Source organism: Dipteris shenzhenensis, chromosome 2 (genome assembly GCF_047967505.1).
Source record: "Dipteris shenzhenensis isolate YYH24624 ecotype China chromosome 2, Dip_SZ_1.0, whole genome shotgun sequence".
Taxonomy (NCBI): domain Eukaryota; kingdom Viridiplantae; phylum Streptophyta; class Polypodiopsida; order Gleicheniales; family Dipteridaceae; genus Dipteris; species Dipteris shenzhenensis.
The window spans coordinates 32,351,439-32,376,701 of record NC_141597.1 but is presented as its reverse complement, the minus strand read 5'-3'; the positions used below and the strand labels follow the sequence as shown (position 1 = coordinate 32,376,701).

The window sequence follows — 25,263 nt, the reverse complement described above, 5'->3', positions numbered from 1 at the left end:
AATGGCCAAAAGGTGATAATTGTTGAGGTGGGAGAGGAATCTTTATCCCACAAACTATGCAAAGAAATAAAGAATAGGCATATGCGGGGAGGACACATCAATCCCTAGCCTATTAGGAACAACAAAAACCCCTACAACTTGCTATAGCTGGAGCATGCCTCAAACGCCTACAAATAAAGGACGTACTTATCCCTTTCCAATTAATAACCATCCTACCTACCTATCCCTTTCCAATCAATAACCACAATTTAATAAGCATACTCCCTCTCCATAGTGATGCATTACATACTTAAGCCCTATAAACATGTGCTGCATCATGCCATGCAAGTTTAAAGTTTGGGCTCAAAGTCTTGTGGATTTCAAACTTATGGGATTGTAAAAGGACATAATGCTATGGTTGCCTTCATGGCATTTATTTGCCTAAGGGAGGGAAACCTTCTACTCTTATCTTTTATTTAAAAATGTATTTTTTAAACTATTGTGTGAAGGATGCATCATTGCTAACTGCTAGCCCATAGCTATATGTTTTGAGATTGCGAGTTACACTTACATAGCCACTAGCTATATGTTTTGCGATTGTGTTTAGTGTGAAATTGGTGGAACTCGCAAGAAAAAAACTCACAAAATTTTAAAACCCCCCAACATCAGTTTGCCACAAGGCTAAGGTTATTGAAGCAACTACCACAAGAAACTTTAGTTTCCCGATGTTAATCTTCCACAAGGCCGAGGTTGTGGAGCTACAACCAACTTGCTGCTTTTGAGGATGTAGATATTTTTATCATCCAAGTCCTAGTTCAGCTCAACTTCCAAAGGTTAAAGCAAGCTATTGGACCCTACCAACTATAGTCCTAGATTCTTAAGGTTTGCACATCTAGCATGTGAATTTAAACACAACAAAAAAAGGTTTGGGAGAGCAAAGCTTTACGAGAGTCTACATAAAAACCTGCATCTTTGAGGTCAACATCATGTGTATAATTTATTTCCTTCAAAAGGGTAAGAGATGAGAAACGTGATAAAATACTCTCTCTCTCTCTCTCTCTCATACACACGCACATGCACATGCACACACACACACACACGCACATGCACACGTAAATGCACACACATGCACACACATGCACACACACATGCACACACATGCACGTGCATGCACACGCACACGCACACACACACACACATGTGCACACGCATGCACGCACACATACACATTTATTTTTTTGAGGTGAAATTCAATTTGTCATTATATTACAAAGATCACTCCAAAAGAAAGGAACAACCATACATGTGCGTGCGCACACACTCTCACATTTACATACAAATGTACCCATGCCTACATTTAAATGTGCGCGCGCATGCACGCACGCATACACATTTAATTTTTTGAGGTGAAATTCCATTTATCATTATAATACAAAGATCAATCCAAAAGAGAGGGACAACCATACACGTGCATGCGCACACACTCTCACATTTACATACAAATGTACCCATGCCTACATATACACATATTTACATTGATGCCTATGTATAAAAATTCACGTACACATATATACATTCACATAGACATAGATGCACTTGCTAACACACACATATGCTAATACAGTATCATGTTCTTATGATTGGAATTGACTTGAACATACAAGAAGACTACTTTATGATGTTAATTTTGAGACACATGCCAAGACATATACTTGTTCTTATACATACAGTTGCGTTGTATGGCTTTGTGAGTTGCATGCCCCTTGGCCATCACGGTCACCTAGTAAATAGTAAAACTAGGCATTAATGATTGCAATCTATGGATGAATGGAAACATTGTAAGGGATGTGAAGGGTAGACATCTCATGTGGATCCCATTAGATTCACAAGAGGGCAAAAAGTGCCTTGGAGCATTGAAATTCTTCATCTTCCTATTTTTCTCCATAAGAAAGGTGATGATCAAAACATAAAAGAAAGAAGAAACGAAGCAAAGACATGCAAAATCAGGATAATTCACAAAAAAGAGCTAGGAAGTCAAGTCTTAAAGGATGACCTCAAGGGGAAGAAAACATTTCCAATGGAGCAAGCTAAAGGAAAGGATGAAATTTCCATAAGCCACTTCCTACCATGCCCACGTGCCCCCCCCATGGCTCCCTCGACTTAGAGGGCAATGATCGCAAGGGGATGGATGAGATACGGAATGGTAGGAATCTCCTTGATTTCGATAACCAATCGATAGGCCAAGAAAGTGAGATTCAGGCTTGCTTCTTCTGCCACTACCCATTCACTATTGTGGAGGGTAGCGGCCATGTCAACATTTTGAGGAAAATGGGATTTTTTAATGGTGCCATCATAGAGAATTAGGAAAGCTATCTGAACTTTTCAATCATCACTAGTTGGAGGACATCCTGGGGTGGTCACTTTAAAGAAAATGTAACATAGCACAATTGTTAATGGAAGGGGCTGATTGAAATAGGGGGCTTACAGTCCTTGTGCAGACAGGAGTGGATTAGCACAATACTTAGTTGATGCAATTTAGTTATGTGCACATACAAAGTGGGCTTTAATGTGTGCATATGGAAGATGGGTAAACAATAATGACAAAAAATGTAAAATTTTAACTTTAGGCGCATTTTAGATGTGTACTTGCTTGCACATAGTTTATGGGCTTTTAGAGAGTGAATGCCCTAAGGAGGACATCAAGTTGGGGTTTAGGTGAAGAAATTGTGATTGATTGGATGGTAGAGACTCAACCCTTCCTTTGAGGGTGCCTTGAGGGTGTTTACATACCGGTGCCCACCCATGTGAGAGAAGGGGTATGCCCTGATGTGGCCACCACGTGTACCCACTTGATGCATTGCCCCTACCTATCTCCTACCCATCTGTAATGTGGGTTGACAAATGGATTTTAACCTTGCACCCGCTAATAGGAAGTGTGACCAAGCAGGCCATCATGCTTGCTTGTCATTATTACTTCGTTTTTTAAAAACCTATTTTCCGCTAGCCAATGTGGAGGGTGTGTAGGCGTGCTCTGATTTGGCCACCACATGTTTTGCAGAAAATGGGGAGCACCTATGAGCTTGAGTAGCCTCAACTTGCCTATCCCCTGCCTATCCATAATTTGGGCTGACAAAGAGATTTGGACCTTGCACGCACCAAATCCTAGGGACTTTAACTTCTACACGTCTCCATTCCACTGCGCTTAAAGATAGGGTCAAGCTTCTGCGGAGGAGGAGTGATAGTAGTTGTGCTCTTCGAACCATGGGGAATAGTCGCCCATTACATGGCTCTCTAACTTGACTTTATTTGGGTCTTGTTCAACCCTAAAGGTAGGATGTGTAACCAACTAGGCCATCATGCTTGCTTTTCATTATTACTTCATGTTTTTAAATTTGTTGTCCACTTAGTGTGTAACCACACAGTGCATGCCCCTGCTCTAACGTAGACGGGCACTGGGTGGTGTGTACTTGCATGGAGATTCTGCCCTCGTGGAGGGGTGTTATCTATGGAGTCAAATGGCATTTGTGGGTGCTATCCAATGCGGAGGTGGTGTGTGGGCGTGCCTTGATGTGGCCGCCAAATGCACCCACGTGATTCGTTGCCCATGAGCTGAAGGAGCCTCTTGGCAAAGGGATTCAAACTTTGCACCTGTCAGTAGGAAGCGTAACCAAGCGGGCGATCATGCTTGCTTGTCAGCAGTACTTCCTTTTTTAATAGATGTGTTGTCCACCACCTAGTGCGTGGGGGGTGGGCACAAGATGGTGGGTAACTACCTTGAGGTTTGTGTACGTGTGGAGTCAAATGGCATATGCCTATGTGGAGGTGGTGTGTGTGTGTGTAAGGACAAGAAGGTGGTAGGGACAAGGCTTTTGGTGTTAAGGCACGCTTTCCTCGTCCCTTTTGGCTCTCTGCTCCCCTTCTTCTCATCCAAGCAAAAAAAATCACTCCTCACATTCACAATCATACATCAAACAGACCTATTCTAAGAGGAACCCATCTTCTTGCTTTCCTTTTGCATGATGCCCGTTGCCTTGCTCCCCATCAGTCAGCTCTAATGAAGAATGTTGCCTGCCTCTGCACCCTCTATGGGTTCCCGCCACCATCACCTCATTTGTTGGACCCCTGAGCTAAGTTCTCGTTTTGGTTTGCATTGCCCACATCCATTTCCCTCCTCCATCGATCCTTTCCCTGCCGGAAATTGTGCCCGCAGACTCGTCCTCCTCGCTTTCACCCCTCCTTCCCTCAGCAACCTTGACTCCTTCCTCAAATTTTCCTCTTTTCAATGCAAACGCTTTGGCTCCTTTCGCCCCTGTAATGTCGGCAATGGCGCATTTCCACCGTCCTCGGATTCCGGGGTCATTGGTAGCCTGGAGCAGGTCCATTCGAAATTGCCCGATGCTTCCTCTAAAGGGAACGGTTCTGTGACAACCCATCACCGCAAAGAGTTCTCCTTTCAACAGCTGTTGGAAATCTGGACGAGCATCAGGTCCGTGCTACCAGGTGGCAGTTGGTGGAAAGTGAACGACGTTATTCAAGATGAGCAACAGAAGATATCTTTTGCGTCCGCAATGCAACGTCTATGGCTTCTGGTTGCACCCGACAGGCTCGTTGTTGGTATCGCATTCCTCGCATTGATTGTGGCAGCTGTACGTCGTTTCTACTCACCTGGTGGTAGGAAAATTTATCCTGCGGGATTTAAGGAATGTGAAACATTGTAATAAGTCGTTTCGTTGACCTTCAAGTCTGCCTCAAAGCTTCTGCGTACGCCAAAAACGTTTTAAGCGGATTTGGGTGCCCTGTTCTGTTATAGGAAGCTTGCCAAGTTGGACTACTGCTCAAAATTTATGGGCTTATTTATGTTAGCAAACTCGTCTTATTACCACAGTTAGACAAGTTGGACTACTGCTCAAAATTTATGGGCTTATACATATTAGCAAAATCGTCTTATTACCACAGTTAGATGGGAATAGGATTTGGCAGAATTTGTTTCTCAAATCTTGTTAAGAACGAGCATTCAATGGGCCTTCAATTGCTATATTTGTATGTGTCAAATGCACCATGAAGTAATCTATCTACTGCTAATGGTTCTATTATTTCTTTTTTGGTTTGTGAGTTGATAATTTGCTGTGCAAGGGCAGCTTCACGCCCTTTTGTGACATTACATAGCCTGTGCAGCATGAGACTCTTAAAAGAATGATCCTGTAATATTTACGCTAATGTTCTGATTACCTAACGACACGTGAGATGTTAAAATTTGGGTCCACTCTTTCACATTTCAGGGGGGGAGACCTTTTTTTTTTTGGCTGTTGAAATCCATGTTTGTTTATATATCAAGAAGCAGTTCTCAAAGAGGAACATGCAATTACAAACATCAAAGGATTTCAATATAAGACAAGTAGACAGAGGAATGTATTTGTGTGCACCGAGACAATCATAAAAAGACTGCCTGAGTGATATCTGGAAATAGTGAAATTTGGAAAAATTGGAATCCCCAAAGACTATGATTTTTGTCTTTCCACAGAGTTCATATCCAACCCAAGTGAAGAAAAGATCAAACTCATGCCTCCGTGGATAAATTCCAAATAGCCAAAAGAGCTTGCCAAAGCAAGCAGGAAATCTGGCTCGGAGATGCTGCTGTAGTAGAAACAGAAAGTCACGAGTGATAGGGTTGCTTGAAGAGATGAAGCAAGGATTCCCTTTAAGGTATACATCTGTGACAAACATGAGGAGGAATATGTCTTACGTGCTAGGAGTTGATGCAGTAGACAAGAATACATCGGATGAAACATATGTCCTCCTCCTGGCTCCTTGCCTGACAAGTAGTTTGAACAGTTAGTATTCAGCTTGCAAGGCCTCTGTACTCATACCAAAGTGGGCATGCTGAATATTAATCCCTAAGCTCTCTTTGTTCTTTCATCAAGCATGAGTATCTGTTATGTGTCTGAGACTGTTGGAGGCATGATACGTTTCAAGTATCAAGAATCAAGATGAAATATGTTTTTTTATGGACAACTGGAAGGTAGCTGTCCAGGCTGGACTTGTTAGCTTTACCTGGCTGCCTGAAGACTGCCCTGACCATTCCATCTTGTTTGCCCCTTGTACAAGCGGGAGCGCTTGACCGAATCTGGCCCTCGTCCTCTGACTGTATCCCCTGCTCGTGTTGTTTTGAAGGGCCTGGAGATAGAGCGGATTCTTTTCGACTCTCAGATCTATCTGCTCTGTCCCTGTGGCGGGCCTTGGCTCTGTCTTCCGGCTGCATGGATTCTCTATCGAAGCAAGACTGTTTTTTGTTCTGGTTATTTTTGTATAATACTTTCTTAAGAAGTTTGCCAGCATATGCATTTGTTGCTTTTTTGTTTTGTCTGCTCTCACCTGAGCAGCCACGAGATCCGCCAGTAAGATTTACGAAACCTTTGGCCCTAGCCTTTGAGAACATGATGCAATAATGCAGCACTTGCTGTGACAACTCTAGCAGGGGAATCTTTGGCAGGAAGCTAGCTGCCCAGGAAAAACCATAATAAGAACGGTAATGCATAGCCCAAGCAGAGGAGTGAATGCGGAGGCAGGACAAGATTTTGAACGACAGCCACAAGTCTATGCCCCACCATCCGTCCCACTCCACTAATATTTATAGACGAATTGGTCTCCAGCGTATAACCAAAATTCTGATGTCTTATGGTTAGTTAAGCCTTTTTCAAGCTGTCGGCAAGGATGCCAATGGCCCATGTCTGCTTGCACCAATGCACTTTGGTGGAGTAGGAGAATGCCAAGGGCTTCAATTAATTTGTCATCTAGCTGCATCTAGATGAGGAGCCTAAGCTCAATGATTTGAGAATGGCATTGAGTTGTATGTTTGAGTTTCGGTCCTTTAGCAGAAAGGGACTCTGACTTTGTAATGCATCAGCCAAGTATTCTAGAGTCAGACGCAGAAACTGTATCTAGAGACATCAGCAGGTGGATGTTATGGTGGTCTACTCAGTCTAGTGGGGAAAAAAGGTGTCTGAAGTCATGTCTCTCACCATCATCACAAACATGGTCCCCTCAAGGTCAACTGCATTGCAATCAAGAATGGCAGCTATGTAGTTAGCGTCGATGAAGTTGTTCAGTGTTTACCAAAGTTCAGCAGGATCCTAGATGACAATCCATGTCTTTTGGCAGACGGTTCCAAGGTCATGCTTCGGGGAGAGGTTTAGGTAGACTAGGGTAGGCAGGAGAAGAACAGCCAGTGGCTGTAGACTGAAATTATTTAGGGGCAGATCTGTTCCCTGTTGTGACCGACCTCGTGGTCTGCTGGCCAACCAGACAGCTGACCAGGCTACTCTGCTGGCTGACCTGCTTCTGGCCGACAGGCCCAGGAGTAAGGTCCTTTCCTTGCCTATGGGGATTGCTCCTGCACAGCCCCTTGCAGCTTCCGTTGCTCCAAAACAGGGCAAACAGCCTTTAAAAATAAACACAAAAAAGGATCTCCCTTCTCCAGGTGTTTGCCCATAGTCAGGGCATAATTATACCACAAAACGAATATCTCTGGGCCCCCGGATGGGGTCACAGGCAATATGCCCTAAAAGGTTACCTCATGCGTCACATGCCCCTTCCATGAGCCTACTACTCCTAGGCCGATCAGTGCTCAGCCTTAGGAAGCACCAGTCTCTTGGACGCCTTGGATGCTGAGTCCTTGGTGTTGAGACTGACATCTCCAGGGTTGGCTGGCTGACCAGCTCCCACGCAGCAGGGGGGCCAGAGGGCTGGCCGACCAGCCCCTGGGCCGACCAGGCTCTGGCCGACCAGCTGGTCGGCCCAGTTGGCTGACCGACCAGGCTGGTCGGTCTAGGCCATCTGGCCGACCCTCCTGGCCTTCCCTATAAAAGGGTCTTCCCCCCTTCCTCATCTCTATCACTTCTTCCAGCAGCTCCTCAAGGCTCGTCTTCAGCCTGCTCCTGGCCATCCCCATCGGAGCCTCCCCTCAGCTGTTCTGTTGGCTGCCCACGCTCGCGCCATTTTTCATACGTAGTCACGAGTGCTAGTAGGGATTGTAAAAATGTACGCAACTGTCCTTCCATGTGGCGCATACCAAATCAGTTGGGCACCAAATCTTGCGTGGATGTACGTCTATGGTAGCCTAAGAGTCGTGCGAAGTTTCATTTCCAACAGATAAGTCCACACGCGTATTTCCTTAGTACATGCGCCATAGCTCATACGTAGTCGTGCTAGTAGGGATTGCAAAAATGTATGCATTGTACCTTCCACGTGGCGCATACCAAATCAGTTGGGCACCAAATCTTGCGTGGATGTACGTCTACGGTAACCTAAGAGCTGTGCAAAGTTTAATCTCCAACAGATAAGTCCACATGCATATTTGGTTAGTACGTGCGCCATTTCTCACACGTAGTCGTGCTAGTAGGGATTCAGCTGATCCCTCCTCTTCGGGGCTCCTGCCTCCTCGCTCCAGGCTTCTACAGTTCCCCTCGTTCCAAGGTTCCTGCCTCTTCGCCCAGGCTCCTTCAGCCTCCTCATTTCTAGGCTCCTGCCTCCTCGGTTCAGGCTCCTCTAGCCTCTTCGCTCCCAGCCCCCTGCCTCTTCGCTTCAGGCTTTTCCAGCCTCCGTGCTCTCAGGCTGCAACCTCCTTGTGCCCCTTTCTTCTGCTTCAGTTCAGCCCCTTCTGCAGCCTCCTTGTGCCCCCTTTCCTCTGCTTCAGTTTAGCCCCTCCTGCAGCTCCTGTTTCTTATCCTGTTCAGGATACCTTGTATTTCAGTTGCTGCCCTGGTTTATGGGCTGAGTTACAGCAGATCTGTTTGTGGCACATCTTGTTATCTCTAGTGTTCTCTGTGTGGTTCTGTAGCTTCAGTTTGTTTGCATCTTCCGCTGCCATTTTTAATATGGTATCAGAGCACCAGAATACTCTCTGATCTTGGAACTCCTGTATTGATGAAGTTGAAGAAGCTTGTCCTCGTCAGCAACTCTCTTTCCCGCTGACTACAGAGCTCTCTTCTTCCCCCTATATTTTTTTTTTGCTGCTTGTCGGCAGCCCTGTTCTAGACTTTGATCTGTTCACCAGCCCCGTTCTCTTCAGCCCTTGGTTGCTGTCCACTCCCTGGTTTCAGTTATGGCTGATGAAACAAAGGATTCTACTCCGGATCTTCGCGTTCCCCCTATGTCCAGTTTCTTTCAAGAGTCTGACAAGCCTGTACGCATCCCCACTCTTCCTACATTTCCAGATGCTCGGCAGTTAGATGGGACCAACTATTCCCTTTGGAAAATTCAGATGGCGTCTGTATTGGAATCTTATGATCTTGCTGAGTTTGTTGATCCCGGGATCCCTCGTCCGTCTCCTGAGGAGGAGCCACATGCTTCTCTTATCTGGGACAAATTGAATGCTCGTGTACGCTCGTTCATCTTTCTCAATTGTCAACCAGGGGTTCTCAATCATATCAAGCACCTTACTTCTGCACGTGCTATTTGGGAATTTCTTGATGGCATGTATCTTCGCGTCACTCCCATGAAACGTATCTCCTTGGAAGTTCAGCTTCGTCGCCTCGATCCGGCTACTTCCCCTTCCATACGGGACCACATCAATAAAATGCAGAGCATGCATCAGGACATCCTCCATGCAGGCAAGGCTATCTCCTCCGAAGATATGGCTATTACTCTCTTATCTCATGTTATTACTGACAGTCGATATGCAGCATTCTATTCTTCTCTTATTACCTCTGGCCGCCTCAGCACCATCACTTGGGAGGAACTTGTCCCCATGATGATGGATCAGGAGGAACAATTCATTAAAACCTCTGATGGTTCTTCTGAGGCTCTTGTGGCCCACCGTCCCAAACCTCGATCCAAGAATGCCCCGTCCTCTGCCACTAACTCATCTTCTTCAGATCCCTCCAGTGACCGTCCTGCTCCCAAAGGTAATTGCAATCACTGTGGCACTCCTGGCCATTATTGGCGCAATTGTCCCTACCGCAAACACAAACGAGCTGACGCACCCCTGGCCGCTGCGGCTGATGCCTCCCTTACCCCCACTCCTGCATTTGTTCACCTTGAGCTCTTGAATTCGGTACCCCTTCCTGCAGTAGAGTCATTGGCTCTCCATAGTTCCGATGCTCGTGAATGGATCGTTGATAGTGGGGCCTCTCGGCATATGACCCCCTCCTCCTCGCTGCTCCAGGATCTCATCCCTCATTTTGGTCGTGTCTGCATCGGCGACAAGCACTCTATTCCTGTTCATTCAGAGGGCTCTCTTGATATTATTCCTGATGGCAAAGGGGGTAAACACTCTTCTCGTGTTCTTTATGTTCCGTCTCTCGGTTTTCATCTCCTTTCGGTTCATCAGATTTGTCAAAACAATATGAAGGTTGAGTTTGAAGCGGCCTCTGTTACCATCCGCGATCGTGCTACCGGACTGCCGGTTTGGACCGGCCATTCTACTAATGGTATCTACAAGCTTGTCGCCCTTCCCTCCCTTACAGGAACCTCTCTTGGCGACCTTTGGCACTATAGGTTTGGTCATCTACACGTTGATGCTCTCCATCGTGCTTTCCGTGATCAGCTTGTCCTCGGCCTCCCTAACGTCGGCACTCGCCAAGGTCTCTGTCCCTCTTGTATATTGGGCAAACAACATCGCGAGCCGTTCGCCCATCATGCCTCTCGCCCTGCCACCGTTTCGCTTGGTCTTGTTCACCTCGACCTATGTGGCCCTATGCAGATTATGTCACTGGGGGGAGCCTCGTACTACATGCTCCTTGTTGATGACTTCAGTCGCTATTCTTGGATCTATTTTCTTTCCCACAAGGATCTGGCTTTCAGTCGTTTCCAGACCTGGCTAGCCCTGGTGGAAAAAGAATCCAACCACTCGCTCAAAATTCTTCGTGCTGATAAGGGTGGTGAGTTCACCTCTCTCGAGTTTGATCGGTTCTTGAGTAGTCATGGTTCTTGAGTTTGATCGGTTCTTGAGTAGTCATGGTGTCAAACGGGAATTTGCCAACACAGGTACCCCTTCTGATAATGGCGTGGTTGAACGTAAACATCGTACCGGCGTTGAAATGGCTCGGACCATGCTAACTCACAGTCAACTCCCTCAGTCTCTCTGGGCCGAGGCCATGATGACTGCAATCCATACTCTTAACCGCTCTCCGACATCAGCAGTCCCAGGCATGACCCCTTATCAGGCTTACTATGGATCTAAGCCCGATGTTTCCCATTTTCGGGTATTTGGCTGTGATGCTTATGTTCATATTCCTAAATCTGATCGTGGACAGCTTGATCATAAGTCCCACAAGCTCTTGTTCGTAGGCTACAACTCCGTCTCCACTGGCTATCGCCTATATGATCCTCGCCGCCGCATTATCTCCGTGAGCAGGGATGTCCTTTTCGACGAGCATGTCCTTCCGCCATCCTCCGCTCTCCTCCTGTTCTTGGAGATCCGTCTGATGCCCCGGAGCCCTCTCTCCCTCCACCTGCCTCGTCCCCCGTTACATCACCTCCTATTCTCTCTCCTCCGCCTCCTTCTCCGGCTCCACCCTCGTCTGCTCCTCCTTTGGAACCCCGCTCGGTACGTGTTCCGCGATGGCTCATTGATACTCTCCGCTCCTCCGATCTTGAGGATCCCTACTCCGAACCCCACCCTGATGATGGGCCTCGTCGCTCTCATCACCACCCCCCACCGTCCTCTTCTGATCCCCTCCATGTCAATTACGCCCTTATGTCTCGCATCCTCGCCACTCGCGAGCCCACTACCGTTCCTCAGGCTCTGGCCCAGCCTCATTGGAAACAGGCTATGGAAGCGGAAATTCATGCTCTTCTTCGGAACCACACCTGGGACCTTGTTCCTCGTCCCTCACACCGTTCCGTAATCGGTGTCCGGTGGATATTCAAAACAAAATACGCCTCTGATGGTTCTGTCGACAAGTATAAAGCTCGGCTGGTGGCTAAAGGCTATGCCCAACGACCCGGCATCGACTATGGGGAGACCTTTGCACCTACCGCCCGGATGAGCACCATCCGAACGATCCTTGCTCTTGCAGCCCACCATCAGTGGCCCATTTTTCAAATGGACGTCAAATTTGCATTTTTGAATGGTGATCTTCAAGAAGAGGTATATGTGGATCAGCCACCCGGCTTCATTAATTCTCGTTCTCCTTCCATGGTCTGTCGCCTTCGCAAGGCCCTCTACGGTCTCAAGCAAGCTCCTAGGGCCTGGAATCAGCGTATTGATACCTTCTTCTGCCGCCAAGGACTTCATCGCTCTCTGGCTGATCCCAATCTTTATCTCTTTCATGAAGGACAGCTTCATACCTTCATCATTCTTTATGTGGATGATCTAATCCTTACTGGGAGTCATACCAATCATATCCTTGCCATTAAAGTTGCTCTTCAAACTGAATTTGAGATGACGGATATGGGCCTCCTCCATTTTTTCTTGGGTCTTGAGATTTGGCAGACTAAGAGGGGGTATTTTGTCTCTCAGCAACGCTATGTTCACGAGCTCCTCGAAACTTTCCACATGGCTGACTGTCGGCCCATCACTTCTCCCATGGATCCCAACTCTAAACTCTCTGCTTCTGGGTCCACTGCTTATCCTGATGCCTCCCTCTACCGCCAGCTTGTTGGTTCTCTTCTCTGGCTACTTAACACTCGACTGGATCTCGGCTTCTCTGTCGGCACCCTCAGTACCTTCATGCAAACCCCTTCGCTTTCTCATTGGCAGGCTGCTCGACGTCTCCTCCGCTATCTTCAGGGGACCTCTACTTTCGGGCTCCTATATACTGTCGGTGGTTCCTCTCCTTCCCCGCTCACTCTCCGAGGTTGGAGTGACTCTGATTGGGCTGGCGACCCCGATTCTCGCCGCTCTACCACGGGCTATGTTTTCTCCTTTGGCTCTGCGGCTATCTCCTGGTCTAGTAAATGCCAACCCACGGTCGCCCTATCTTCCACCGAGGCTGAGTATCGGGCTATGTGTAGTGCCACCTGTGAGGCTGTGTGGCTTCGGCGCTTTCTTCTCGATTGTGGTTTTCAGCAACCCGCTCCTACCACACCTTTTTGTGACAATCAAAGCTGTATTGCCCTTGCTCGCAATCCGGTTTTCCATGCTCGGACAAAACACATCGAAATTTAGTACCACTACACGCGAGAGAAGGTTCTTGACGGTACCATTTTGCTCCTCTTCAGCACCACTTCTGACGCCGCCGACATTTTTACCAAACCTGTTTCCCCTCCCCTTCTCCAACGTCATGCCAGCTCTCTGGGTCTTGTGCCACACCCTGGAGCTGAGAGGGGGTGTTGAGACTGACATCTCTAGGGTTGGCTGGCCGACCAGCTCCCACGCAGCAGGGGGGCCAGAGGGCTGGCCGACCAGCCCCTGGCCGACCAGGCTCTGGCCGACCAGCTGGTCGGCCCAGTTGGCTGACCGACCAGGCTGGTCGGTCTAGGCCATCTGGCCGACCCTCCTGGCCTTCCCTATAAAAGGGTCTTCCCCCCTTCCTCATCTCTATCACTTCTTCCAGCAGCTCCTCAAGGCTCTTGTCTTCAGCCTGCTCCTGGCCATCCCCATCGGAGCCTCCCCTCAGCTGTTCTGTTGGCTGCCCACGCTCCCTCAGCCGATCCCTCCTCGTCGGGGCTCCTGCCTCCTCGCTCCAGGCTTCTACAGTTCCCCTCGTTCCAAGGTTCCTGCCTCTTCGCCCAGGCTCCTTCAGCCTCCTCATTTCTAGGCTCCTGCCTCCTCGGTTCAGGCTCCTCTAGCCTCTTCGCTCCCAGCCCCTGCCTCTTCGCTTCAGGCTTTTCCAGCCTCCGTGCTCTCAGGCTGCAACCTCCTTGTGCCCCTTTCTTCTGCTTCAGTTCAGCCCCTTCTGCAGCCTCCTTGTGCCCCCTTTCCTCTGCTTCAGTTTAGCCCCTCCTGCAGCTCCTGTTTCTTATCCTGTTCAGGATACCTTGTATTTCAGTTGCTGCCCTGGTTTATGGGCTGAGTTACAGCAGATCTGTTTGTGGCACATCTTGTTATCTCTAGTGTTCTCTGTGTGGTTCTGTAGCTTCAGTTTGTTTGCATCTTCCGCTGCCATTTTTAATACTTGGCTTCTATTTATAAGCCTAGTATGGGCTATCTTTAGCATTTGGCCCTAACTTTTAGAAGCCATACCTAAAGTAGCTCTACTTCCCACAAGGGCTTCTGCTTTTCCCTAAGCAAATTTTTTTCCAAAATAGCCTGCTTTTCTTGGATTAGCTTCCTTGGATCAGCGCGATTCACTAGATCTAAACTTCGTTTATGCTATCTCCATCCTCAAACCTTAGGTTATTCCAAACCCCCCTTGGCTAGGCTGTGCATGAACTGTTGTCCATCACGGATATTGGGTTATTGTAGTCGTAACCTTGTCCATAACCAACTCTGGGCTACACTATCATTGAGATTGGATCCAATCTAGGTCTTAGGTCAGCTTGGCCTAAGTGCTTGTGATGGGAGTTTGAGATGACTGGATTGGTAACATTTAGTTTATAGAGAAGCATGATTAGGTGAACCAACTTGATATCTGCAAGATCCAGCAGTCAGGTCCCTATGTGTTATAGAGACCCTGTAACAACAAGTAATTGTCTTTGATGATACTATCAATTAATGTGGAGGCACAGTTTAGTGCTACGTCGTCATGTTTGAGAGAGGGTTTGCAACAAAGGAATCTAGAGAACATGAAAGTGGGTGATTTTTTCGTGCTTCTCCAAGGATCTTGTTCTCGATAGGTGCTGCTCTTATTCGAAGGCCACACGTTGCTGTGGTGGATTGAAGCAGAGCCTTGATTTAACATTTCAGGAATGAAGCAAAAGGAATTGGCATTCAACTCTATAGTCGAGGTATATCTGTTGTCCCAATCTCCTCACTGCCAAGGGTGAAAGAAACCCCAGGCATGTAAAGGAGTCATCAATCTCCAACTGGCTCACTGCAAAAGGTAAATGAATTTGGTACATGGCTGCTTACTCTCATTGAAAGCAAGAAACTTTCCTTCCAGCTGCTGATGTGGTGGTCAAAGTGCCTATTATCCCTGTAGAGGCGATAGGCTAACATGATTCTTAACATCCAAGGGTTGACATGGGTAGAATTGTGTTGTGAGTGCAGGAGTGCATCTAGATTTAAGAGGCTAATTGGAGCACCTTATGTCTCAATTTGTACTGATTGTGTGAGTCATATACTGCTAGGTGCTGTATTTTTCCTCTCATTGTTTGCATTAAAGACTGCGTTTAATGTTAAGGGTCTGTGTACCTAAGGATCTTGCAAGTTTTTATTTCATCTCTGTTTTATAACGTCTTCTTAAGGTTGTCTGAATCTGCGACAGGTTGAACCTATCTGCTGCCTTTTGCAGTTTGTCCCAAATTTAGTTTTCTGACTCATTCCGAATACTCTCTTGCAGCTCTCTGAAATTGCCATCCCACACTATGTTGCAGCAACTATTTTTTCTGCACAAAATGGTCTAAGACAGCAGTTTATCAGAAATGCTCAACTCCTTGCTGTTATGAGTTGTATCTTCGGATTATTCAGGTGTGGAAAGTCTCTCTCTGTGTGTGTGTGTGTCTTTCTTTCTCTGTCTCCCCCCCTCTTCCTCTGTGTGTGTGTGTATTTGTGTGTGCATGTATGTCATGTATGGAAATATATACATCCGTATAAAAATAAGTGCGCATGTGTCCACACACATACCCACACTTGTATTTCTGTGTCTCTATGTGTACAAACATGTGCACGCACATAGACAGATGTGTGTGTGCACGTGCACTCGCCTGTGCACACACTCTTTTACACAGAGAGAGAGAGAGAGAGAGAGAGAGAGAGAGAGAGAGTACAAACACACGCATGTGCACATGCAGGCGCACACTTTTTTCCCCCGTGAAATCCATTTGTTATTGTATTACAAATAAAAGTCCGACAACCAGCTACAAACATCAGAAGATGTCATTAACACACACATGCGTGCGCACACACACACGTGTGTCTGTGTGTAGAATCTAGATATACAAGTATGTATAATTCATTCATACTTGTTTCATTGCATGTATGTGTTTGAGAGAGTAGTACAAACATATCTATGTGCATGCACACAAGCATGTATGTACGAAAAGTATATACATACATGCAGATACATGTGCACACGCACGCGTCTGTTTGTGTGTGTGTGTGTGTGTGTGAGAGAGAGAGAGAGAGAGAGAGAGAGAGAGAGAGAGACGCATGTATGTGCATGCATGTGTGTGTATAGATAGATAGGTAGGTAGGTAGGTAGGTAGGGGGGGTGTGGGGGCGGCGGGGGGTATGATGTATAGATATTTGAATATGTTCATTGTGTTATTTAGATTTGCAGTTTCTTGTGTTTTAATCTTATTGAACTATTGAATTATGAAAAGTGTGAGAAGTTAGTCCAAGGCAGCTGCAATTCATCTTCGTGCATGTGCCTGAATAAACTTATGGTGTTGGACCAACACAGTGGGTTGCGAGGTGGATGCTTTGGGGTTGCTAATCAAATTTTGGTACGTATCAGGTTGTTTTTGTGGTGGAATTTTTTTCTTAGGATTGTTTTTGAAGTTTCATGCCAATGCTTTCAAAAAAGAATCCCTTATGATTGTGACTATTGTCTTCCAGGTCCGGCGAATGAGAGAAAAGCTTTTTACCACTATGCTTAGTCAGGCAGGTCTTTGCTGTCTACATATTGAAATTGATTCAAGATGTCCCACACACTCACAAAGTTAGGTTGCATTTGTATGTAGCTGCCACGACATGGGTTGCGTAAAGCAGTAGTTCTTTTTTTTTTCCGCAAAAAGTAGTGCTAGTTATATTGCTTGAAAATGAGAGTACAAGAAGGCCTAAAGGCCAGCGGGCTGTAATCACAGAACGGATACAGCCCGTGGTAACAAAATAATTACAAGCCTCTCAGGGCATAATCATCTGAGTGTGGACAAACAGCCACGGTGGGGGGGAGTAATGCCACTGAAGACTCTGAGCAGAGTGCTGGAAGAACAGCTCTTGATGGTGCCAGTCGCGAAGGAAGCGCCGTCGCTTCTCCTTCCCTGCCCGGGACTCCCCCTGAATCTGATCCCACTGACCCCTGAGCGTGTGAATGATCGTGCTCCAGATGTCCGCTAGGGTCTGGGTAGCAGAAGAAGAGTGATCTCCTAAGCCGCGGGATCATGCTCGAGGGAGGAGGGGGGGGCTGAAACCAAAGGTGCCGGGGGGGGTCCCGTAGGGGGGGAAGGTAGGGGAACCGAGGAGGAGGGGGGAGGAGGGGGGGGGCGGGGTGAAGGATGAGGAGGAGGCTGGCTGACCTTCTCCTTCCCTTTCTCCTTCCCCTTACCGGGCTGCTGCTGACTGGTGACCACAGGGGTCTCTTGCTGGAGAGGGGGGGGCTTTTTTGTTACTGTTTTGTTTCCTTCCCGTTTCCTTTTGACCTCAGTCCAGCCTTCCCCTTTGGGAGGGGGTGTCGATGCCTGGCGGGGTGGATCCTGAGTTGCCTGGATGGGGGTCATCTGAGGTTCTCTCCTCGTGAAGCGAGGGCAAGAGCGCGCCTGGTGCCCGAAGCCATGGCATCTCAGACACTGATCTGGGCGACCAGTGACCATAATGCGCTGCATCACCACACCTGTGTCCGTCTCAATCTCGAACTCCGAGGGGATACTTTGCGGATCTAGGACTGCCACTTTGACATGTGGCACCCCTTGGGCTGCCGCCGCATCAACGAAGGTGTCCTGCATGAGCCAGCCAAAGTGCGCCCCCAAGTCCTTGATGATCGGGCGAAGCTTTGTTGCGAGGCCTGGGAAGATGAGGGTAACTGGATGGCGGGGAATGCGGAAGCGGGCATCGAAGTCCGCTACACTGAAACGCCTATACCATGGGACCGTAAGGATGATCTTCCCACCCATAGAAGTAGCGGACCGTCTGACCATATCGCTTGCAGCTTGTGCTGAGGAGAGCTTGAGCCAGAAGATACCACGTCCCATGAGTGCGACCTCCTCAATGTGGCTGTCCTCAAGGTAAAGGGTGGACTGCAACCAGTCCTTGATGTTTGCTCGTGAAGGGGCGTAGCCAATGACTCTCCCATAAACGGACATCTGGGAAAAGTCAGTGGTGGCCTGCTTCACCAAGGAGACCTGATGCTCTGTCAGTGTTATGCGGTAGGCTGAAGGAGGGGGGGTCTGTCTGGGCCATCGGTTCCGGACTTACGGCCGCCATACCGCACCGACAAACTGCGGAAGCTCCAAAAGGCAGGGGAAAGGAAGTGGCAGAGGCGAGGGAGGGAGGAATGGGGCGGAGGCGGGGGAGGAAAGAGGGAGGGATGGTGATGTACGAGGAAGCGGGGGGAGGAGAGGCGGTAGAGTGGGGAGAGAATGGCGAGGGAGGGGAGGAAAGGAGGAGGGAGGGGGGGTGGCAGCGCGGCGCAGGACAGGGAAGGGGAGGGAGGAGAGGCGAGGGTGTGGCAGCGCGGCGCGAGGGAGGGCGGGGAAGCAAGGAAGAGAGGAGGGAGGGGACGGGGGGGTGGCAGCGTGGCGCAAAGGTGGGGAAGGGGGAGGAAAGGGGGCGGGGGGGTGGTAGCGCAACGCGAGGGGGGGGAGGTGAGGAAGGATGGAGGGGTGGAGAAGGAAGGAGAGGGGGGGCGGATGGCGGGCGAAGGAGGAGAGGGGGACGGAGGGAGGCGCGGCGGCTGCGAGCAGAGAGGCAGCGGAGAGGGAGGAGGGGAAGGGGGGAGGGGGCCGCGCAGCACGAGGGAGGTAGACGGGAGCGGGGGGGTGGGAGCATTCGCAGGAGCTGGGAAAAAAAACGTTAAAGCAGTAGTTCTTACACTAAGTACATGGGTGTTTCATTAGCTCTCAATTTAGTATTCAAGTAAAAACATAGATAAACTCAATAACACATGTTTAGAGTGTGAATTTAAGAGAACACAGCTTGATGAGTTCTGATCCAGGTAATTAGTTGCACTGCCTGCCATATCCATGATCAAGTCATAAAATCTTACTTGCATCTAAACCTAAGCTCAACTAGCTACCCTAACTGCATTGCTTACAACTAGAACTACCAGATTGCATCAATGATTAGGTAGGCCTTCTGGGCATTGTTCATAACTGGTTTAGGTGGCTTAATTTTGAAGGGCATATTAGCTTGCTTTTGTACTAAGATTTTTTAGCTTTTCGCCAGGATATTGCTTTTTTTGATACAGAAGCAGTAGGCATGCTTACAAGCAGACTGGGATCAGACTGTCAGCAAGTATCGCGCATTCTTGGAAATGATTTAAATATTATGCTGAGGAATGCACTGCAGGTAATTTCTGATTTAAAGCTGGTTAGAGGAAAGAAAATCAGGCTATGTTGACAGCTCTGATTTGCATTTTGGCTACATCAGTGCAGTGTTTATACTCTGGAAAGCCTTTTGGTTTACTTTTTGTATGTGCCTTAGCTTCATCTCATCTTCTGAATTTGCAGGGTTTAGGATCTTTATTATATCTTATGACAATATCATGGCCATTGGCATTATCGACTGTAGCTATTTGCTCTGTCATGTGGTGCTTTATGATGTTGTATGGGCGGTATGTACAAAGCTTTTCTTGAACAAAGTTCAGTGCATGCATTTTTTTTGGGCTAAAAGCTTGAACATAGTAATTGATATAAAGTAAGAGGTTAGAACGATGGAATTTGATGGCCACGTCTTCTCTACAGATACCAGAGACTAGCTGCTAAATCGGCTCAAGATTCTGTTGCTTCAGCCAATGAGGTTTGCATTTGAAAGAGACCTGCAAAAAATATATGCTATTTATGAGAAATTTGGATGGATCCTCCCCTCCCTTTACCCCAACAGTCAACGCAGCATACCTTGGACTAACTAAGGCTGCTTTTCAATTTTTGAACACCAATGAAAAAATGACGGTCTGCCTTTTAAGAGTCTTCAATTGCTGCCTAACTTGCAAATCCTATGCAAGAGAAGAATCTGCTGATTTAAAATCAGCGTTCCATGACCACATTCCTGTAGAAGCACTAGACCTGCATGTGTGGATCTTACTAAAAGGTCCAGATTATCTGACATTGGCATCCGGTTCATCAGCGTCTTCAACAGTGGAGTTCTAGCATAGTCTAGAATGTAGATGGCCTTTTATACTTGTTTTTAAATTTGGGTGATGAAAGCATTGTTACTCAGAATTTGATAATCACTTTGGCTATCAGGTTGCTGAGGAGACTCTTTCTTTAGCAAGGGTGGTACGCACTTTTGGAACAGAGAAGGATGAAATTGCAAGGTGAAAGTCCTAAGCCTTTGGTATCCAAGTAGAAGAGGCAGGTCTCATGAAGGGTAGTAGTAACTACATTGAGGTGAACAGACCTCAAAGGATACTTTTACACAAGCATGCCTTTCTGTTCACCTTGCAGTTAAATTTGATGCATTTTGTTATAGTCAATATTTTAAGTGTTCCCAACTTTCTCTTGTTAGTTTGTTAGTCGTGAAGACTGATTTCCAGAATGCACTTTTTTCTTGCAGATATAGCAAATGGTCAAAGCAGTTGGTTGATATAAATCTTCGTCAAAATGTGGCTTATGGTTTTTGGACTTGGAGTGCTAACACTCTTTACAATGCTACCCAGGTAAAGAAAGCATGCATGAACCTCTACACATAACATGACATGACACTTATATATTACTGGCTATCTGTGTAACATGATTTATGTGGTAATGTGCATAACATTATTGTTATGTGGTTATATGTATACAGTAGATTTTTAAAGAAACATGCTTAGAATACTTAATGGAAGTCTTTTTCATGGGGGGAGAAACCATGTTTTAGACATGTAAGACATGAAGATCTATGCTATAAACAAACATTTTTCATCATAGAGCTGTCTGGCATAGGCTGGTGCTTGTGGGATGGTTCTGACACCTGTAGTCTCTCTCTTGTGAGCAAGCAATATGACTTTGAGATATACTCTTTGCTGATGTTACCTTATGCACATTGTAATTAGTCTCTGATCTGGTCTTGGGCCTGTATTTTGAAACGTTAAGTCGTACTGGGGTGGTGGAAAGATCCAGCACTAAGGCTGAAACTACGTCTCTAACCATTTATTTATTATTGTTTTCACATTTATTCATGGATTATGTTTTACAAGCTCTGTTATTTTGAATTGTTCTAAGGCAGTTGCGCCAAGTCATACTCTGTTTTCTGGATGAAGCAACGACGTTTCTTATTTCCAGAGGTTGGTTTTGTAGGTAGTAGCGCTGATCATTGGGGGGAGCTACGTTTTGATGGGGAAAATCTCTGCTGAGCAGTTGACTAAGTTTGTCTTGTATTCTGAGTGGGTTGTTCATTCAACATGGTGGGTTGGAGATCACTGGGCTTCATTGATGCAGTCGATTGGGGCTAGTGAGAAGGTTTTTGAGTTGATGGATTTACCTCCTAGCAAGCAGCTCACCAATCAAGGTACATTTTAACCAATCTAAACAAAATGCAATCTGCTAATTTGTGCCATTGTTCATAATTCCAAAACCCGTTTTTTCTAACTTTAACAGGACTCTTATATTCTGATTGGTTGTGTGATGGAGAATATTGGATAATATTCACAATTTCCTTCACACATGTTATGATGTATCATTTTGTGTGACCTGTGTGTGGCGTGTGTAAGTTGTGCTTGGGACCTTACATTTAGAAGAATGTGAGAAGAGTTCAAACCAAGGGACCTGATAGTGGTGACTTTTGTGGAAGACACGAATCATTTTCAATTTTGCAGTGCACAAGCTGTCTTTTCCAATAAGGGTTAACCATCTTCAGGGTCAGACCTTTCTTGCACATTGATGTCCTCAATTGCAGCTATGTGGTAGTGTTGATCCATCTATCATGGACACTAAGTTCTATTGATAACTGTACACAACCTGGGCTGCTTATACATTAGCAATAAGTGTCCCAAGTTGCAGTGGATGTACTCCCCTTACGAACTATTTGGGAACTCTCTCTCTAATTCAACAAAGCTTAACCTCATAGCCTGATCCCATGATTGGATTATCATGTTTATTTGTCATAATGTCTGTTATCTAGGGTGAAATCTTAGCCAGAGTAACCTTGTTCTTATCTTTTTTGACCCTGGTAGGGGTTTAAGGGTTCAAGCTTACATTCAATGCTCATTTCGTATTTCATCCAAAAGTCAAGGGCTACTTTACTATTCTCTGCCTTCCCCTTTTAAACATAAGAGATTATAGAATACCAAACCCACATGGCAACTTCCGGTTGGGTGTTGGTAATAATACAAGCACTTACAGCACATCCTTGTTGGACAGAGCGATAAGTTGACTATCATGAGATTGAAACTGCAAATGTTTTTTTAGAGGATGAGTTTGGGCATGTTCCTGGATTCATCTACATATATGCTTCTGCCGTATTAGCGGACATGCAACTTTCACCTTGTGTAGTTTTTGTCCATGTTGCGGGTTGCTGATATTGTGATAAATTTTATCTATCTTAAGTGGTGCATTGTCCTTTCAGCTAGATTGTCTAAGATTTTTTTTTTTTGCTTGGATGCTTGTCTGGGAGAGACTAAAATGAATTCGTATAGTCTTCACAAGTAGTTGTCGCTTGAACGAAGAGAATGTGGACTAGGTTTGATTAGCCTTCTCCTTTAGTGCTAGCCTTCGTCACAACTGAGTCTGCCCTTCACCTCTGGAATGCCGATAGAAACAGTATGAAGATCTTTGTATAGATGGATGCTCAAGTATGTGTGGATGTGTGGATTTGTATGTGTGAGAGCATATGTTTGTATACTATGGTCTACACCCACTCTTGGGTGTTGATGACGTCAGTGGGGATGTCATAGTAGCTACTCCTCGCTATCCGTGATGGAGTTTATGGTTTTCAATCTTTTTGAGTGATTATCATGAGATTGAAACGGCACTATGTGTTTTTAGAGGATGAGTGTGCCACAGCGACAGACAGCTCGATAGACGCAGATCCGTCACATCTTTGCATCTGATTGGAGAGCCATCATGGTCTGTGGATATGTGTTTGGTACACTAGCCTTGCATGTCTGAGTTTTTCTGATATTTTGAGATTATTAGCTTAGCTTAGCACTCTACAAGGGCTGTAGCGAGCCCTCTGCTTCAGCCCAATGTGGCTTGTATGAGTTACTATGTGATTTGTACTTTGTCTCATAGGTCCGCGAGGCCTCCCGAAGACGGTAATACAACTTTCGTTGTTCTCTTTCTCTCTTTGTGTATCTATTTGTGTGTATGTGCATGCACACATGGTGTGTGCGTGCGAGCGTGCTTGTGTGCGCATGCACCTGGACATCACCACCACCTCCTCCTTTTTCCATTTTGTTTGTATGGTAATTAATACCAAACCCAAATGGTAACTTTTGATTGGGCATTGGTGATAATATAAGCATTGCTTTTCTAAGTAGCTTTGTTTTATGCTGTGCGCGTGCATGCGTGCGTATATGTATGTATAAATGCTGTACACTTGTAATAGCTATTTATACGTCTCGCTTTATATGTATTGATGCATGCATGCATGCATCTATCTATCTATATAAATATTACTATAAGTACAGGTATAAGTGTATATACAAGTATACATCCACACGCATGGCACACAATGCTTTTGTAAGCTATGAAAAGAATTGCAGGAAACACAGGTGTAAGTGTATATACAAGTATGCGCGCACACAATGCTTTTGTAAGCTATGAAAGAATTGCAGGAAACACAGCTCTTAAAAACGGATTAATTGTTTCAATTTTGTAATTTACATATCATAGCTATGTAGATTTCAAATATGTTGTTTTGGTTTCAAGCCATTGTTGTCTACAAAGAGAATCTGCCAAAACACACTTGATGATTGGAGAGAAAATTCCAGGGCTTCCGTCAAAGATATGTAATTTGTTCTTAAAGCAGCAATCCAATCGGACTGCTCATAAAAATTATCATATCACGAGGTGTTTGAGATTATTTTGCTTCAGATAGTGCAACGTAAAGTTCAGATTCAAACAATAATACTGCCATTACATTGTTTGTGTTTTCTACGAAGTGCTGGATATCACACCATTAGTGAAGAATGATGTTGTTCAGGTGTGAAAACTGACATTCTGTACCATTCGTTGAACCTAGATAAAGCTCCCTTTGGAACTACAAGTTTATCTGGTCTCTATTGCCAAGCGAAGTTGGGACCGTGCGTTTGTGAAATTTCATCAAGTTTCTTAAACAAGCACAACTGGACCAACATTAAGAGGCCTTCCCTTGGGTGTGGGCATATGTGAGACCTTAAAGCTCTTGTATTTAGGAGGCATTACAAGTATTGCACGTAAAAAACAGGGAAAGTACATGCTTGGAGGCAGCCTTTGTATGAGATAGCTGTCCCCTAATATGGCGTATGCCTTGTTTTGTAAAGCTGTGTGATCCTTATTCTATTAAAGGACTGCTGCTTTTCTTTTTTTTGTTTATCTTGTTATGTGTACAAGGTGATTGCTTTGAGGTCTGAGGTGTTTAGCACGTCTGTTTGAGTTGCAGGTTTGCAACTACCTGAGTTAAAGGGGAAAATACAATTCAAGGACGTGTCTTTCCAGTATCCAACAAGACCTTTGGTATGCAAACATTGATTGGAATTGTATGCTCTGCATTATTTAATTTTGGCAAAGGATTAGCTTTATAACAAATGTGAAAATAAGGTAGATCAGTGAATGTAGCACCATCTTCATAATAGGTTGTTTAGTGGAGGGGCTAAAAACAAGTGGACAGGGGAGAGGATCTTATAAGCATCACCTCCATACATTGTTGGAACGTTTTGACGTGATTTCTTCCCTCCCTCGTTTAGCTAACAACTCTTTTGCTTCTATCTCCACTTTCGTACACACACATGCATGCGCACTATCTCGCAGCCCATGCTGGCTTGTATGAGATACTATCTTGATTTTACTTTGTCTCATAGGCCCATGAGGCCTCTAGAAGACGTTAATATATCTTTCTTTCTTTCTCTCTCTTCCATGCAAGCAATGGTATGACTAGGATTGCAAGGATGTTAGGAAGAGAGTAAAAATTACAAAATTCAGCAGAGGAGAGGAAAATGCAAAAAAACAAAGGATCAGGATCATTAGAAAGAAGCGGGGTAGACACAAGGTCGAGGCTGCCTTGACAACCAGATGGGGGGCTTCCTAGCCTCTATAAAAGGGCCTCTTGGGGGGCCATTTGGCAGTTGGGCCAGCCACTGTTTGGAGCCTTCTTGTGTGCAGATCACCACCCAGGTGAGGAGCAGAAGTGAAGCCCATGAGTGTGGTTAGCAGCAGGGTTCCCTTGAGTAGCTACTCAAGCCTGACAAG

At 46.1% G+C, this 25,263-nt stretch overlaps 1 protein-coding gene across 1 annotated transcript in view; it reads left to right on the top strand.

The window, feature by feature from the left end:
- Positions 1-3,918: 3,918 nt before the first annotated feature.
- The window catches only part of ABCB26 (transporter associated with antigen processing protein 1), a 34,639-nt gene continuing 13,294 nt past the window's right edge, over positions 3,919-25,263 (top strand). Inside the window, exons 1-11 of the mRNA XM_087387710.1 lie at positions 3,919-4,625; positions 15,363-15,490; positions 16,425-16,467; positions 16,580-16,624; positions 19,124-19,246; positions 19,408-19,511; positions 19,642-19,696; positions 20,143-20,213; positions 20,453-20,555; positions 21,175-21,385; positions 24,458-24,531. Coding sequence (XP_087243836.1) covers positions 4,041-4,625; positions 15,363-15,490; positions 16,425-16,467; positions 16,580-16,624; positions 19,124-19,246; positions 19,408-19,511; positions 19,642-19,696; positions 20,143-20,213; positions 20,453-20,555; positions 21,175-21,385; positions 24,458-24,531 — 1,542 coding nt within the window. The 5' untranslated portion in view covers positions 3,919-4,040. The remainder of the gene's footprint in view (positions 4,626-15,362; positions 15,491-16,424; positions 16,468-16,579; positions 16,625-19,123; positions 19,247-19,407; positions 19,512-19,641; positions 19,697-20,142; positions 20,214-20,452; positions 20,556-21,174; positions 21,386-24,457; positions 24,532-25,263) is intronic.